Here is a 15,777-nt window from a genome sequence, read left to right as displayed (position 1 = left end):
AGTGTCTACTTGTAAAGGGATAGCTGCATTTCCCCAGTGTCTACTTGTAAAGGGATAGCTGCATTTCCCCAGTGTCTACTTGTAAAGCCTCAACTGGTGTAATTGTAAATGCACCATCGCCCATCCTGAGTGCCCTCGCTTGCATCCAATCAAGGTGCAACAGCGATGTAAAAGCTGCAGAACCATATACAAAGCACCCATAATCTATGGACCATCTCATCAAAGTACGAAAAATATTCAGTAAAGACCTGAAGGCCTATCTACCCCCCAATCAGGCCCAACTATTGTCCTCATAAGATGTAATACTTTTTGGTTACTACATGATTCCATATGTGTTATTTCATAGTTTTGATGTCTTCACTATTATTCTACAATGTAGAACATAGTAAAAATAAAGAAAACCCTTGAATGAGTAGGTGTGTCCAAACTTTTGACTGGTAGTGTAAGTGCAACAGGTCTATAACTAGCAGGACTGGATGGATCTTTACCAGGCTTCACAAAAGGCAACACCACAGCACGTTTCCATCCTAATGGTAGCATTCCTGTCCTCCATATTTTGTTAAATAAACTCAAAATCTTTTCCAAAACTTCTGCAGGCAGATGTTTAAACATAATGTAGCATAATCGATCCTCACCTGGAGCAGTGCAAACACACCCCTCCAAATCCCTCGTTATTTAAAACATGATGAATTCAGCATCCAGTGACTCTCCAGAATCACACTTCTTACAGTAACGTTGTACATCTTCATGCATTTTTAGCTTTTCTTCCTCACATCTTTTACATTCATCACTTAGATTGTCAACTTTATGCACTGCTGCAAAAAAGCTTTTCCTAGAGCGTCTGCTTTTTCTTTGTTTGAAACAGCCATAACATCGGTATTTTTTTTATTTTACTAGGCAAGTCAGTTAAGAACAAATTCTTTTTTACAATGACGGCCTACACCAGCCAAACCCGGACGACGCTGGGCCAATTGTGCGCCGCCCTATGGGACTCCCAATCACGGGCGGTTGTGATACAGCCTGGAATCAAACCAGGGTCTAACTTTCTTCCATTTAGTCTCAATACATGTAATATGTCTCCAGCTTTTCATCAAACCAAAGCCCCAAAAATGTACATTCTGTTACCCTTTCCATTCGTTCTCCAAGTAATTGAACACTGACATCTTCCTTAATCTTTTTGTTAGCGAACAACATGTGGCTGTAGGCATGAGAGCACCAGCTGTTCCGGATGACTGTGTGATCACGCTCTCCGTAGCCGATGTGAGTAAGACTTTTAAGCAGGTCAACATTCACAAGGCCGCAGGGCCAGACGGATTACCAGGACGTGTACTCCGAGCATGTGCTGACCAACTGGCAAGTGTCTTCACTGACATTTTCAACATGTCCCTGACTGAGTCTGTAATACCAACATGTTTCAAGCAGACCACCATAGTCCCCGTGCCCAAGGACACTAAGATAACCTGCCTAAATGACTACCGACCCGTGGCACTGACGTCTGAAGCCATGAAGTGCTTTGAAAGGCTGGTCATGGCTCACATCAACACCATTATCCCAGAAACCCTAGACCCACTCCAATTTGCATACCGCCCCAACAGATCCACAGATGATGCAATCTCTATTGCACTCCACACTGCCCTTTCCCACCTGGACAAGAGGAACACCTACGTGAGAATGCTATTCATTGACTACAGCTCAGCATTCAACACCATAGTGCCCTCAAAGCTCATCACTAAGCTAAGGATCCTGGGACTAAACACCTCCCTCTGCAACTGGATCCTGGACTTCCTGACGGGCCGCCCCCAGGTGGTAAGGGTAGGTAACAACACATCTGCCACGCTGATCCTCAACACGGGGGCCCCTCAGGAGTGCGTGCTCAGTCCCTTCCTGTACTCCCTGTTCACCCATGACTGCATGGCCAGGCACGACTCCAACACCATCATTAAGTTTGCAGACGACACAACAGTGGTAGGCCTGATCACCGACAACGATGAGACAGCCTATAGGGAGGAGGTCAGAGACCTGGCCGTGTGGTGCCAGGATAACAACCTCTCCCTCAACGTGACCAAGACAAAGGAGATGATTGTGGACTACAGGAAAAAAAAGAGGACTGAGCACGGCCCCATTCTCATCGACGGGGCTGTAGTGGAACAGGTTGAGAGCTTCAAGTTCCTTGGTGTCCACATCACCAACAAACTATCATGGTCCAAACACACCAAGACAGTCGTGAAGAGCGCACGACAAAGCCTATTCCCCCTCAGGAGACTGAAAAGATTCGGCATGGGTCCTCAGATCCTCAAAAAATTCTACAGCTGCACCATCGAGAGCATCCTGACTGGTTGCATCACCGCCTGGTATGGCAACTGCTTGGCCTCCGACCGCAAGGCACTACAGAGGGTAGTGCGTACGGCCCAGTACATCACTGGGGCCAAGCTTCCTGCCATCCAGGACCTCTATATCAGGCGGTGTCAGAGGAAGGACCTCAAAATTGTCAAAGACTCCAGCCACCCTAGTCATAGACTGTTCTCTCTGCTACCGCACGGCAAGCGGAACCGGAGTGCCAAGTCTAGGTCCAAAAGACTTCTCAACAGCTTCTACCCCCAAGCCATAAGACTCCTGAACAGCTAATCATGGCTACCCGGACTATTTGCACTGCCCCCCCCACCCCATTTTTTTACGCTGCTGCTACTCTGTTAATTATTTAAGCATAGTCACTTTAACTCTACCCACATGTACATATTACTTCAACTACCTCAACTAGCCGGTGCCCCCGCACATTGTGCACTCTGCACCGGTACCCCCCTGTATATATAGCCTCCCTACTGTTATTTTATTTAACTTTTTTATTTAAAATAAATGCACTGTTGGTTAAGGGCTGTAAGTAAGCATTTCACTGTAATGTCTGCACCTGTTGTATTCGGCGCATGTGGCCAATAAAATTTGATTTGATTTGATTTGTAGCGGGTGATTTGGACAGAGTCAGGCGCAGGAGGGTAAATCACAGAATAAATGGTTTATTCGGTTAGACAGCGGTACGCAGCAATGCGTAAAACACTCCAGTGCGGTAAAACGGTGCACTGGAGAAAACAAAGCACACGGGTGAATATCCTGGAGATACAATACATAAAGCTCCACCAAGCCATCATCACCTCCACATGAAAATAATCACACACAAAGACATGGGGGCAGAGGGAACACTTATACAGGTAATGATGAGGGGATATGAACCAGGTGTGTGTAATAAACAAGACAAAACAAATGGAATGATGAGATGAGGAGCAGCAGTGGCTAGAAGGCCGGTGACGACGAGCGCCGAAGCCCGAACCAGGAGAGGAGGCAGCTTCAGAGGAAGTCCTGACAGGGACTATCATTTGTTTTTCAACAGGACAATGACCCAACACACCTCCAGGCTGTGTAAGGGCTATTTTACCAAGAAGGACAGTGATGGAGTGCTGCATCAGATGACCTGGCCTCCACAATCCCCCGACCTCAACTAAATTGAGATGGTTTGGGATGAGTAGGACGGCAGAGTGAAGGAAAAGCAGCCAACAAGTGCTCAGCATATGTGGGAACTCCTTCAAGACTGTTGGAAAAGCATTCCTCATGAACTCCCGAGTGGCGCAGTGGTCTAAGGCAAGTCAGTTAAGAACAAATTCTTTTTTACAATGACGGCCTACACCGGCCAAACCCGGACGACGCTGGGCCAATTGTGCGCCGCCCTATGGGACTCCCAATCACGGCCGGTTGTGATACAGCCTGGAATCAAACCAGGGTCTGTAGTGACGCCTCAAGCACTGAGATGCAGTGCCTTAGACCGCTGCGCCACTCGGGAGCGGTATGTATCTGTACTGTTCCTTTCCCCATCATCCTCTTTAACATGTTCCACACATTCCCCCAGTGGAGTTTCCCTTCCTATAGAAGAACACAATTCCCGCCATTAACCTTTCTTTGCATTCTTAATGACTTTCCTAGCCAACGCTCTCTTTCTCTGAAAGACTATCATGCTATCAAATGTCAAATGATTCTTCCGTTTAAAAGCATTATCCCGATGGCCTTATTACATGCCTCAGTCAGCCAAGGAACTATCTTTCGTCTACCATCTCCCCTCTTATTGGAATAGCCAATAAGGCATCCTCAATATTATTTTTTTATAACTAACACATTTTATAACTAAGTCATTGTTTTGCAGTATCAAATAACTATATTCTAACTAACCCAAGATACACCACAGCCTGTCGTTTCCAATGAGAACAAATGAGTCATAGTGGGCAGAACAAGCTATTGGCCTGTTTTAGCATATATTAGAATATTTCCGTTAGGGCACGCCTACTCTCTGTGAAGTGCGCTTGCGCAATAACTCAATTCGCCCTTGCACGCCTAAACAACGCATTTTTGTTTTAAACTTTGACAAAGGGTAAAGTCTACAATACTTAGTCCACTCTGTTTGTAACATATTTTAGTTTTGGGAACAGAAAACTTTATTGAGAACATTTGTAGAATGACGGCCAAAATGAATCTCGTTCCATCTTCTCCCTCTGCCGGCCACTGGGCTTCCTCTCATCACCATATTTGGTAGTGAGTGGAAACATCAAACGGATGCTTCACATTTATACATCCGGTAACATATCTGGCTCATTGGTGTGTTCAGTGCCCTCTGCTGTCCTGGAGCTATGAACGTAAAATCATCCTGTCCCTGGAGAAAAAAAATACAACAAAATATAGCTAGAGACAAACATAGAAAGAATCTATGGACCGATTGTTCTATTTAATTTGACATCAAACTGATAAAATAAATTGAATAAAGCTGCACTAGCCAAGCATGATGGACCAATTACAATTGAGGATTAGGAACCAATCACGAATCACGTTGTTGCGACGTCCAGTGCTGCACGCTTGCATGAGAGAAACAAATAAACATATTTAACAACTTTCTAAACCGGTGGGTTACCTAAATGACGAATTATTTCATATTGAATTGAGTTTAAACACGCGATATATTCATTGATATTTCTCAGTTATTATTTTGATGTTAGCCTGCTAACTATAGCCAGGAAAACATCCGTAGACCGCTAGCAGGCTAGCTAGCTAAGGCTAAACCACAGATAAAAGGGGTTAGTTATCATAATATTTGGCTAAATTGCTGTGAGATAATTATGCTTTTGGCTCACTTAGCAAACATGTTATATGTTAGCTAGTCATTACAATCTCATTTATAAGCGATGCTGTTTCGGCTATTTCACAGAAATTGGTCACATGCATACACACGTTCACGATAACATACGCACTATACACACATGTACACAATGGTTTATGTGGTAGTAGAGTAACGTTGGTGGTCTGAGGGCACACACTTATTGTGTTGTGAAATCTATTGTAATGTTTTTTAAATTGTATAACTGTCTTAATTTGGCTGGACTCCAGGATGAGTTGCTGCTGCCTTGGCATAATAAATAAATACAAATACACTCTCAAACGGTACTGACAATGTTTCCTCTGATTTTTCTCCAGATTCAAGCATGGATGCTCAAAAAGACGTGCAACCTCCCAAGCAACAGCCTATGATCTACATATGTGGGGGTAATGTCTGATGTTATGAGACTGTAATGTTATACATGCTATTAGACTGTACATGGGGTGCTATTTTTCTAAAATCCATGGTTTGTCTATGTACTGTAACTAAGACTGTTACAGTGAATTTTCATAACATGCCCCTTCAGTTGTCTACCCTTGTTTTATTCACCCATATCTACACATGTATCTACATGATTGATATACTGCAGCTCCTACCTTACAGAATGATTGATATACTACTGCATCTCCTACCTTACAGAATGATTGATATACTGCAGCTCCTACCTTACATAATGATTGATATACTACTGCAGCTCCTACCTTACAGAATGATTGATATACTGCATCTCCTACCTTACAGAATGATTGATATACTACTGCAGCTCCTACCTTACATAATGATTGGTATACTACTGCAGCTCCTACCTTACAGAATGATTGATATACTGCATCTCCTACCTTACAGAATGATTGATATACTACTGCAGCTCCTACCTTACATAATGATTGGTATACTACTGCAGCTCCTACCTTACAGAATGATTGATATACTGCATCTCCTACCTTACAGAATGATTGATATACTACTGCATATCCTACCTGACAGAATGATTGATATACTACTGCATCTCCTACCTTACAGAATGATTGATATACTACTGCATCTCCTACCTTACATAATGATTGATATACTACTGCATCTCCTACCTTACAGAATGATTGGTATACTACTGCATCTCCTACCTTACAGAATGATTGGTATACTACTGCATCTCCTACCTTACAGAATGATTGATATACTGCATATCCTACCTTACAGAATGATTGATATACTACTGCATCTCCTACCTTACAGAATGATTGATATACTGCATCTCCTACCTTACAGAATGATTGATATACTGCATCTCCTACCTTACATAATGATTGATATACTACTGCATCTCCTACCTTACATAATGATTGATATACTACTGCATCTCCTACCTTACATAATGATTGGTATACTACTGCAGCTCCTACCTTACAGAATGATTGATATACTGCATCTCCTACCTTACAGAATGATTGATATACTACTGCATATCCTACCTGACAGAATGATTGATATACTACTGCATCTCCTACCTTACAGAATGATTGATATACTGCATCTCCTACCTTACATAATGATTGATATACTACTGCATCTCCTACCTTACATAATGATTGGTATACTACTGCATCTCCTACCTTACAGAATGATTGATATACTACTGCATATCCTACCTGACAGAATGATTGATATATTACTGCAGCTCCTACCTTACAGAATGATTGATATACTGCAGCTCATACCTTACATAATGATTGATATACTACTGCATCTCCTACCTTACAGAATGATTGATATACTGCATCTCCTACCTTACAGAATGATTGATATACTACTGCATCTCCTACCTTACAGAATGATTGATATACTGCAGCTCCTACCTTACAGAATGATTGATATACTACTGCATCTCCTACCTTACAGAATGATTGGTAGTATGTCTGTAATGTAGTAGCTGCTGAAATGTTTTTCTCCAAACAGAATGCCACACTGAAAATGAAATTAAGGCTCGTGATCCAATCAGATGCAGAGAGTGTGGATACAGAATCATGTACAAGAAGAGAACGAAGAGATGTATCCTTTTAAACAGTGTTTCTGCTGCACTTATTTCTGCTGAGGCGCTGCGCCACAGCAAAATCATTGCCGCCAAGCAAAAAAAAGATGGAACATGAAAATATATTTCTGCTGAGGCACACTTTGAAGATGCTAGAACAGTCCACATTTACTTTTCCTCTGCAAACAAAACTAGTAATTAATAGAAAAATCAGACAAGCCCATAGTAGAATAGTTTGTCTATTTACCTAGTCGGCTTGTTGTGTGTTCTATGAGAGAATATTCTCTTGTGGCGCATTCAAGTTATGAGTGCCATAGGGAAGGAGTCAATGCACAACAATTCTTCCAATCTCGAAAACAAATATACATAGCCCAATATGTAAAAATAATTTGAACAAATAATTTTACCAATGTGTTATTGGGCTCATTTCTGGTGGTGGAAATTCTATTTTAGATGGTGTTAGCAGGCTTTTATTTTCAGTCATTTCGGAGTAATGTCCTTTTAAAAAGTCACCAGAACTGAGGTTTCTGTCCTTTCACATAAAAATTCTAGGAGGGACCCCCTCCTCCACAACCTTTTCCCCTCCCACTGCTGTTCCAGAGGAAACACTGCTTTTAAATATATGCAGATGTTCACAGATTTTAAATTGATGCTTTGAAACCTCTCTGTATTAGTGAATCATTAGTATACATTGTAGAAAATTGCCCTGCGATAGACTAGCGTCCAGGGGGTGTATTTGTACATCAAGCTGCCTCACGCTACAAAAACAGGAGATATGCACCTGCTCATATGAGCTGGTACGGCTCGCACAAGGCTACTTACTATATGAAAAATGCTGCTTTCCGTATCTGTTTTGAAATAATATTTTGTTGATATTCCTCGACTCCCAGACTCCAGTGGTCGTGTTTGACGCGCGGTGAAGTGGACGACGACAACATTAACTCATTTTTGTTCTGTTAGTTTTTAGTGTGTCACAGTGTTGCACCAAGTCACCAACACTCCATATTATTTCTAGGAAATGCCACAGGCTTGGGAAGCGGTGCCAGGATGGGTGCCTTGGCTTGGGAAGCGGTGCCAGGATGGGCGCCCTGGTGGTTGACTATGTTTCTGCAACTGTAATCAATGATAGATATGGTGTATAAAATACATTCTGATTGATTGAACTTGTGGTTTTTGCACATCAAGAAAAGAAACAGTGAACAATCTTTTATAATTTTAAAAGATAAAGATGCAAATGTGTTAATTAGAAACAACAACACGATTAACGACTATTTTAAAAACGTGTATGAAAATCTATATAACAGATTTAAACAACAGTTGGCCTGATCCTATAGCCTTCTTAGACTCAACAACTCTGAAGCAATTATCAGCAGACAAAAAATAATCACTAAAAATAGAGATCACCCAAAAATAAATATTAGACATTGTTAAAACATTCACACAGAGAAAAGCACCATGAATGGAAGCTTTCCCATAGAATTCTATTCAAGATTTTAGGACAAAGTTGCCCCTCTATTTACACAAATGACAACACACGTCACTTAGTTCAGTACTTCCTAGTTCCATGTATCAAACAGTTATTTCAGTTATGTTAAAATCTGGAGAGTCCCCTGCTGATTACAGACCCATACATTTAATAATTACAAAGCTTATAAGCAATACAATGGCAAAAGTCTCAACAGACTTGATCAATATCAATCAAACAGGGTTTATTAAAAATGGACACAAACAAATACAAGAACATGTTTCAGTTTAATACAATACGCTAAAAAACAAGATCTAGATTTATCAATAATGGCTGTTGATGCCGAAAAGCCTTTCGGCTATCTTGAATGGCCTTTTCTTTTCAAAACTTTGGAAGCCTTCAACTTTCCATCTGAAGTAATACATTTAATAAAACATATTCTATAAATGTCCTAAAGCAAAAATATACACAAATAATACATTATCTGATGAAATTGCTTTCGAAAGGGGGACAAGACAGGGATGTCCTCTCTCCCCTCCTGTTTGCACTGGCAATTGAACCACTTGCAGAAAGAATTAGACAGGACCCAAACGTAACAGGTATCAGTATTGATAAACATGAATGTAAACAAAACTTATTTGCAGATCTCCTGATATACAGTGAGGGGAAAAAAGTATTTGATCCCCTGCTGATTTTGTACGTTTGCCCACTGACAAAGACATGATCAGTCTATAATTTTAACGGTAGGTTTATTTGAACAGTGAGAGACAGAATAACAACAAAAAAATCCAGAAAAACGCATGTCAAAAATGTTATAAATTGATTTGCATTTTAATTAGGGAAATAAGTATTTGACCCCCTCTCAATCAGAAAGATTTCTGGCTCCCAGGTGTCTTTTATACAGGTAACGAGCTGAGATTAGGAGCACACTCTTAAAGGGAGTGCTCCTAATCTCAGCTTGTTACCTGTATAAAAGACACCTGTCCACAGAAACAATCAATCAATCAATCAGATTCCAAACTCTCCACCATGGCCAAGACCAAAGAGCTCTCCAAGGATGTCAGGGACAAGATTGTAGACCTACACAAGGCTGTAATGGGCTACAAGACCATCGCCAAGCAGCTTGGTGAGAAGGTGACAACAGTTGGTGCGATTATTCGCAAATGGAAGAAACACAAAAGAACTGTCAATCTCCCTCGGCCTGGGGCTCCATGCAAGATCTCACCTTGTGGAGTTGCAATGATCATGAGAACGGTGAGGAATCAGCCCAGAACTACACGGGAGGATCTTGTCAATGATCTCAAGGCAGCTGGGACCATAGTCACCAAGAAAACAATTGGTAACACACTACGCCGTGAAGGACTGAAATCCTGCAGCGCCCGCAAGGTCCCCCTGCTCAAGAAAGCACATATACAGGGCCGTCTGAAGTTTGCCAATGAACATCTGAATGATTCAGAGGAGAACTGGGTGAAAGTGTTGTGGTCAGATGAGACCAAAATCAAGCTCTTTGGCATCAACTCAACTCGCCGTGTTTGGAGGGGGAGGAATGCTGCCTATGACCCCAAGAACACCATCCCCACTGTCAAACATGGAGGTGGAAACATTATGCTTTGGGGGTGTTTTTCTGCTAAGGGGACAGGACAACTTCACCGCATCAAAGGACGATGGACGGGGCCATGAGACCCATGCGACGGCGCACAATTGGCCCAGCGTCGTCCAGGGTAGGGGAGGGAATGGCCGGCAGGGATGTAGCTCAGTTGGTAGAGCATGGCGTTTGCAACACCAGGGTTGTGGGTTCGATTCCCACGGGGGGCCAGTATGAAAAAAATATATAAAAAATAATAATGAATGCACTCACTAACTGTAAGTCGCTCTGGATAAGAGCGTCTGCTAAATTACTAAAATGTAAAATGTAAATGTACCGTCAAATCTTGGGTGAGAACCTCCTGAAAATGGGTCGTGGATGGGTATTCCAGCATGACAATGACCCAAAACACACAGCCAAGGCAACAAAGGAGTGGCACAAGAAGAAGCACATTAAGGTCCTGGAGTGGCCTAGCCAGTCTCCAGACCTTAATCCCATAGAAAATCTGTGGAGGGAGCTGAAGGTTCGAGTTGCCAGACGTCCGCCTCAAAACCTTAATGACTTGGAGAAGATCTGCAAAGAAGAGTGGGACAAAATCCCTCCTGAGATGTGTGCAAACCTGGTGGCCAACTACAAGAAACGTCTGACCTCTGATTGCCAACAAGGGTTTTGCCACCAAGTACTAAGTCATGTTTTGCAGAGGAGTCATACTTATTTCCCTCATTAAAATGCAAATCAATTTATAACATTTTTGACATGCGGTTTTCTGGATTTTGTTGTTGTTATTCTGTCTCTCACTGTTCAAATAAACCTACTATTAAAATTATAGACTGATCATGTCTTTGTCAGTGGGCAAACGTACAAAATCAGCAGGGGATCAAATACTTTTTTCCCTCACTGTACCTGACCAATATTGAAAACTCAATGCCCACCTTGCTAAAAATATTCTCAGAATGCTCTAAAATCTCAGGATATAAAATTAACGTGGAAAAAATGTAAATAATGGAAAAGAAAAACTCGTGATCTACAGCAATCCTTTAAATCAGGGGTACAGGGAAGGGGTGTCCTTTAAATCAGGGGTACAGGGAAGGGGTGTCCTTTAAGTCAAACTCATTCCATAGAGGGCCTAGTGTCTGCTGGTTTTTGTTTTTTCCTTTCAATTAAGACCTCGACAACCAGGTGAGGGGAGTTCCTTACTAAGACCTAGACAACCAGGTGAGGGGAGTTCCTCACTAAGACCTAGACAACCAGGTGAGGGGAGTTCCTTACTAAGACCTAGACAACCAGATGTGGGGAGTTCCTCACTAAGAGCTAGACAACCAGGTGAGGGGAGTTCCTTACTAAGACCTAGACAACCAGGTGAGGGGAGTTCCTTACTAAGACCTAGACAACCAGGTGAGGGGAGTTCCTTACTAAGACCTAGACAACCAGGTGAGGGGAGTTCCTTACTAAGACCTAGACAACCAGGTGAGGGGAGTTCCTCACTAAGAGCTAGACAACCAGGTGAGGGGAGTTCCTTACTAATTAGTGACCTTAATTCATCAATCAAGTACAAGGGAGGAGTGGAAACTCGGCCCTCCATGGAATTAATTTGACACCTGTGCTTTAAGTGGTCCACAAAAATATGAATTACTTAGGATGCTTAATATGTGACAACAAACATATAAAGATAACTTTATCCCATTACTCAACAACATGAAAGCAGATATAATTAAATGGAACAATCTTCCCATAAATCTTACTGGCAGAATAAACCTCTTCAGAATGGCATGGCTCCCAAAGTTGTAATATTTATTCTAGGTATTACCAATTACCCCACCGAAGACATTCTTTATAGAAGTATACTCGGCCATAATAGACTTTATATGGGCAAATAAAACTCATAGAATAAGAAGGAACGTTTTAACCTTCCTGAGTCTGAGGGGGGTTTTAACCTTCCTGAGTCTGAGGGGGGTTTTAACCTTCCTGAGTCTGAGGGGGGTTTAACCTTCCTGAGTCTGAGGGGGGTTTTAACCTTCCTGAGTCTGAGGGGGGTTTTAACCTTCCTGAGTCTGAGGGGGGTTTTAACCTTCATGAGTCTGAGGGGGGTTTTAACCTTCCTGAGTCTGAGGGGGGTTTTAACCTTCCTGAGTCTGAGGGGGGTTTTAACCTTCCTGAGTCTGAGGGGGGTTTTAACCTTCCTGAGTCTGAGGGGGGTTTTAACCTTCCTGAGTCTGAGGGGGGTTTTAACCTTCCAGACTTGGAATTGTATCAACTTACTACCCAAGGCTTTTACTTGCCACATATAGTTAAAAGCACTAAAGAGGAACAATGGGTACATATTAAAGATGTGCATGCTCATCCCCTGAATCTTTTGACGTGTCTATTTTCAAAGGATAAAGCTAAGAACATTAACAACTTCATAGTTAAGAACACTATAACAATATGGAAGAAAATGAAACGTATTCTACAAGAACCATTATGGAACAATCCTTGAATAGCTTTTCAGAATTCACTGATAGATTGGTCCACATGGAACACTAAAGGCATAGAAACTGTAAATGACTTGGTAACAGGAAATACTGTACATTTATTTCCATGACAGAATTAAAAAGCAATTTTGGACTGAGCAATGTAGATACAGTATTTTCAAATACATGCAACATCAGAGCAATCTTGAGGGAATCTTATTTGAGTCAGAAAATTATGTTCATATGATAGGGAAGATATACAAACCCTTGCAGAGAGCCTATCCAACTGACAACCTCTTAGAAATAAATATAAACTATTAAACAAAGACTTAAAATAACTGATATTGGCACAAGATGGAGGGAATGATGGAACGGAACTAATGAAATTACAGTTAACGAAAATGTCCACTTAATCCAATATAAGCTAATGTATATAATTTATTATACAAGAGACATAATTCACAAATTCTACAACACAACAGCAGAGTCATGTCTGAAGTGTAAAACTACTAATGACTCCATAATTCATGCCTTTTGGGAATGTTATAAGCAGGGGAGGAGTTGGTGTTGGGGTGCTTTGCTGGTGACACTGTCTGTGATTTATTTGGAATTCAAGGCACACTTAACCAGCATGGCTACCACAGCATTCTGCAGCGATACGCCATCCCATCTGGTTTGGGCTTAGTGGGACTATCATTTGTTTTTCAACAGGACAATGACCCAACACACCTCCAGGCTGTGTAAGGGCTATTTTACCAAGAAGGAGAGTGATGGAGTGCTGCATCAGATGACCTGGCCTCCACAATCCCCCGACCTCAACCAAATTGAGATGGGATGAGTCAGAGGCAGAGTGAAGGAAAAGCAGCCAACAAGTGCTCAGTATATGTGGGAACTCCTTCAAGACTGTTGGAAAAGCATTCCAGGTGAAGCTGGTTGAGAGAATGCCAAGAGTGTGCAAAACTGTCATCAAGGCAAAGGGCGGCTACTTTGAAGAATCTCAAATATAAAATATATTTTGATTTGTTGAACACTTTTTTGGTTACTACATGATTCCATATGTGTTATGTCATAGTTTTGATGTCTTCACTATTATTCTACAATGTAGAAAATAGTAAAAATAAAGAAAAACCCTTGAATGAGTAGGTGTGTCCAAACTTTTGACTGGTACTGTATGTAAATAAGGTATTTCCGTTCTTTTTTTATATATTTTTGCAAACATTTCGGGGTATTGTGTGTAGATTGCTGAGGATTTGTATTTATATCCATTTTAGAATAAGGCTGTAACGTAACAAAATGTGGAAAAAGTCAAGGGGTCTGAATACTTTCCGAAGGCACTGTAAATTTACTTTTAATCCGTCTGTCTGCATATTTCAAGACGTCATATGAGGGTGCAGTGAGATACCTGATGGGTTGGACAATAATCTTATTGTCAATTATCTTGAAAAAACGTATACTTAACTGGAAATCAACCAATGCTCCATCGTTAAGTCATTGAAAAAATCGTATCCTTCATTATCTAAATATTAAAAGAGCGTGGGCAACGGAGAGGAACAAAATGGTACCATTTGAGAATAGTGCAGGCACTGGAGATAGGGGTGAGAACAGGTGGGTCTGGGCAGGAGTGATGTCTGATGGTTTTTGTGCATGTATGTAGTCTTTTCTATGTGTATGTTTTGTATTGTTTAAAAAAAAACGACAATCTTACTGTGCCTTACTTATAGTAGAGTTAGTTCCTCAGTAATACATGCATGTTTTCTACTGGTCAAGACATCTCCATTACAGGACCTTGATGAGGGTGGATGTAGAATAGGGTCATGTTTTCTACTGGTCAAGACATCTCCATTACAGGACCTTGATGAGGGTGGATGTAGAATAGTGTCATGTTTTCTACTGGTCAAGACATCTCCATTACAGGACCTTGATGAGGGTGGATGTAGAATAGTGTCATGTTTTCTACTGGTCAAGACATCTCCATTACAGGACCTTGATGAGGGTGGATGTAGAATAGGGTCATGTTTTCTACTGGTCAAGACATCTCCATTACAGGACCTTGATGAGGGTGGATGTAGAATAGTGTCATGTTTTCTACTGGTCAAGACATCTCCATTACAGGACCTTGATGAGGGTGGATGTAGAATAGTGTCATGTTTTCTACTGGTCAAGACATCTCCATTACAGGACCTTGATGAGGGTGGATGTAGAATAGGGTCATGTTTTCTACTGGTCAAGACATCTCCATTACAGGACCTTGATGAGGGTGGATGTAGAATAGTGTCATGTTTTCTACTGGTCAAGACATCTCCATTACAGGACCTTGATGAGGGTGGATGTAGAATAGTGTCATGTTTCTTGTAGTGACTGAAGGGGTATGTTGTCTGTTTGTCCCCAAGGAGTAGGAGTCCAAAGTAAGTTAGGAGATACCTACTCTAGGAGTATAACCTTACACATCTATAAAGATGCTAATTATTTCAACACCCTAAAGAGATGCTGGAGCGATATCAGAGTGTTCTGTTCCAGGTCTAGATTCTTCTGTTCCAGGTCTATAGTCTTCTGTTCCAGGTCTAGAGTCTTCTGTTCCAGGTCTATAGTCTTCTGTTCCAGGTCTAGAGTCTTCTGTTCCAGGCCTAGAGTCTTCTGTTCCAGGTCTAGAGTCTTCTGTTCCAGGTCTAGAGTCTTCTGTTCCAGGTCTAGAGTATTCTGTTCCAGGTCTAGAGTGTTCTGTTCCAGGTCTAGAGTGTTCTGTTCCAGGTCTATAGTCTTCTGTTCCAGGTCTAGAGTGTTCTGTTCCAGGTCTAGAGTGTTCTGTTCCAGGTCTAGAGTGTTCTGTTCCAGGTCTAGAGTCTTCTGTTCCAGGTCTAGAGTCTTCTGTTCCAGGTCTAGAGTGTTCTGTTCCAGGTCTAGAGTGTTCTGTTCCAGGTCTAGAGTGTTCTGTCCCAGGCCTAGAGTCTTCTGTTCCAGGCCTAGAGTGCTCTGTTCCAGGCCTAGAGTGCTCTGTTCCAGCCTAGAGTGTTCTGTTCCAGGTCTAGAGTCTTCTGTTCCAGGTCTAGAGTGTTCTGTTCC

At 41.7% G+C, this 15,777-nt stretch overlaps 2 protein-coding genes across 2 annotated transcripts; one reads left to right on the top strand and one right to left on the bottom strand.

The window, feature by feature from the left end:
* The first annotated feature begins 4,860 nt into the window (after positions 1-4,860).
* On the top strand, positions 4,861-8,375 carry polr2k (RNA polymerase II, I and III subunit K). Its single transcript, XM_084192568.1, has 4 exons — positions 4,861-4,936; positions 5,506-5,574; positions 7,145-7,237; positions 8,115-8,375. The coding sequence occupies exons 2-4, from the start codon at positions 5,514-5,516 to the stop codon at positions 8,135-8,137; spliced, it is 177 nt and encodes a 58-aa protein (XP_084048694.1). The 5' UTR covers positions 4,861-4,936; positions 5,506-5,513; the 3' UTR covers positions 8,138-8,375.
* LOC311117635 (uncharacterized protein) lies at positions 5,589-7,073 on the bottom strand (the record flags this gene model as incomplete). Its single annotated transcript, XM_084192569.1, has 4 exons — positions 5,589-6,348; positions 6,382-6,899; positions 6,964-6,971; positions 7,069-7,073. 4 exons carry the CDS (start codon positions 7,071-7,073, stop codon positions 5,734-5,736), a joined length of 1,146 nt encoding a protein of 381 aa, XP_084048695.1. The 3' UTR covers positions 5,589-5,733.
* Positions 8,376-15,777: the final 7,402 nt, after the last annotated feature.

Source organism: Coregonus lavaretus (assembly GCF_964263955.1).
Source record: "Coregonus lavaretus genome assembly, contig: HAP1_SCAFFOLD_307, whole genome shotgun sequence".
Taxonomy (NCBI): domain Eukaryota; kingdom Metazoa; phylum Chordata; class Actinopteri; order Salmoniformes; family Salmonidae; genus Coregonus; species Coregonus lavaretus.
This window is presented reverse-complemented; position numbering and strand designations above follow the sequence as displayed.

Coding starts and splice junctions, on each gene's coding strand:
- polr2k (XM_084192568.1), top strand. CDS start 5,514: ATGGATGCTCAAAAAGACGTGCAACCTCCCAAGCAACAGCCTATGATC. Junction 5,575..7,144: donor TATGATCTACATATGTGGGG/GTAATGTCTGAT, acceptor TTCTCCAAACAG/AATGCCACACTGAAAATGAA. Junction 7,238..8,114: donor CAAGAAGAGAACGAAGAGAT/GTATCCTTTTAA, acceptor CCCAGACTCCAG/TGGTCGTGTTTGACGCGCGG.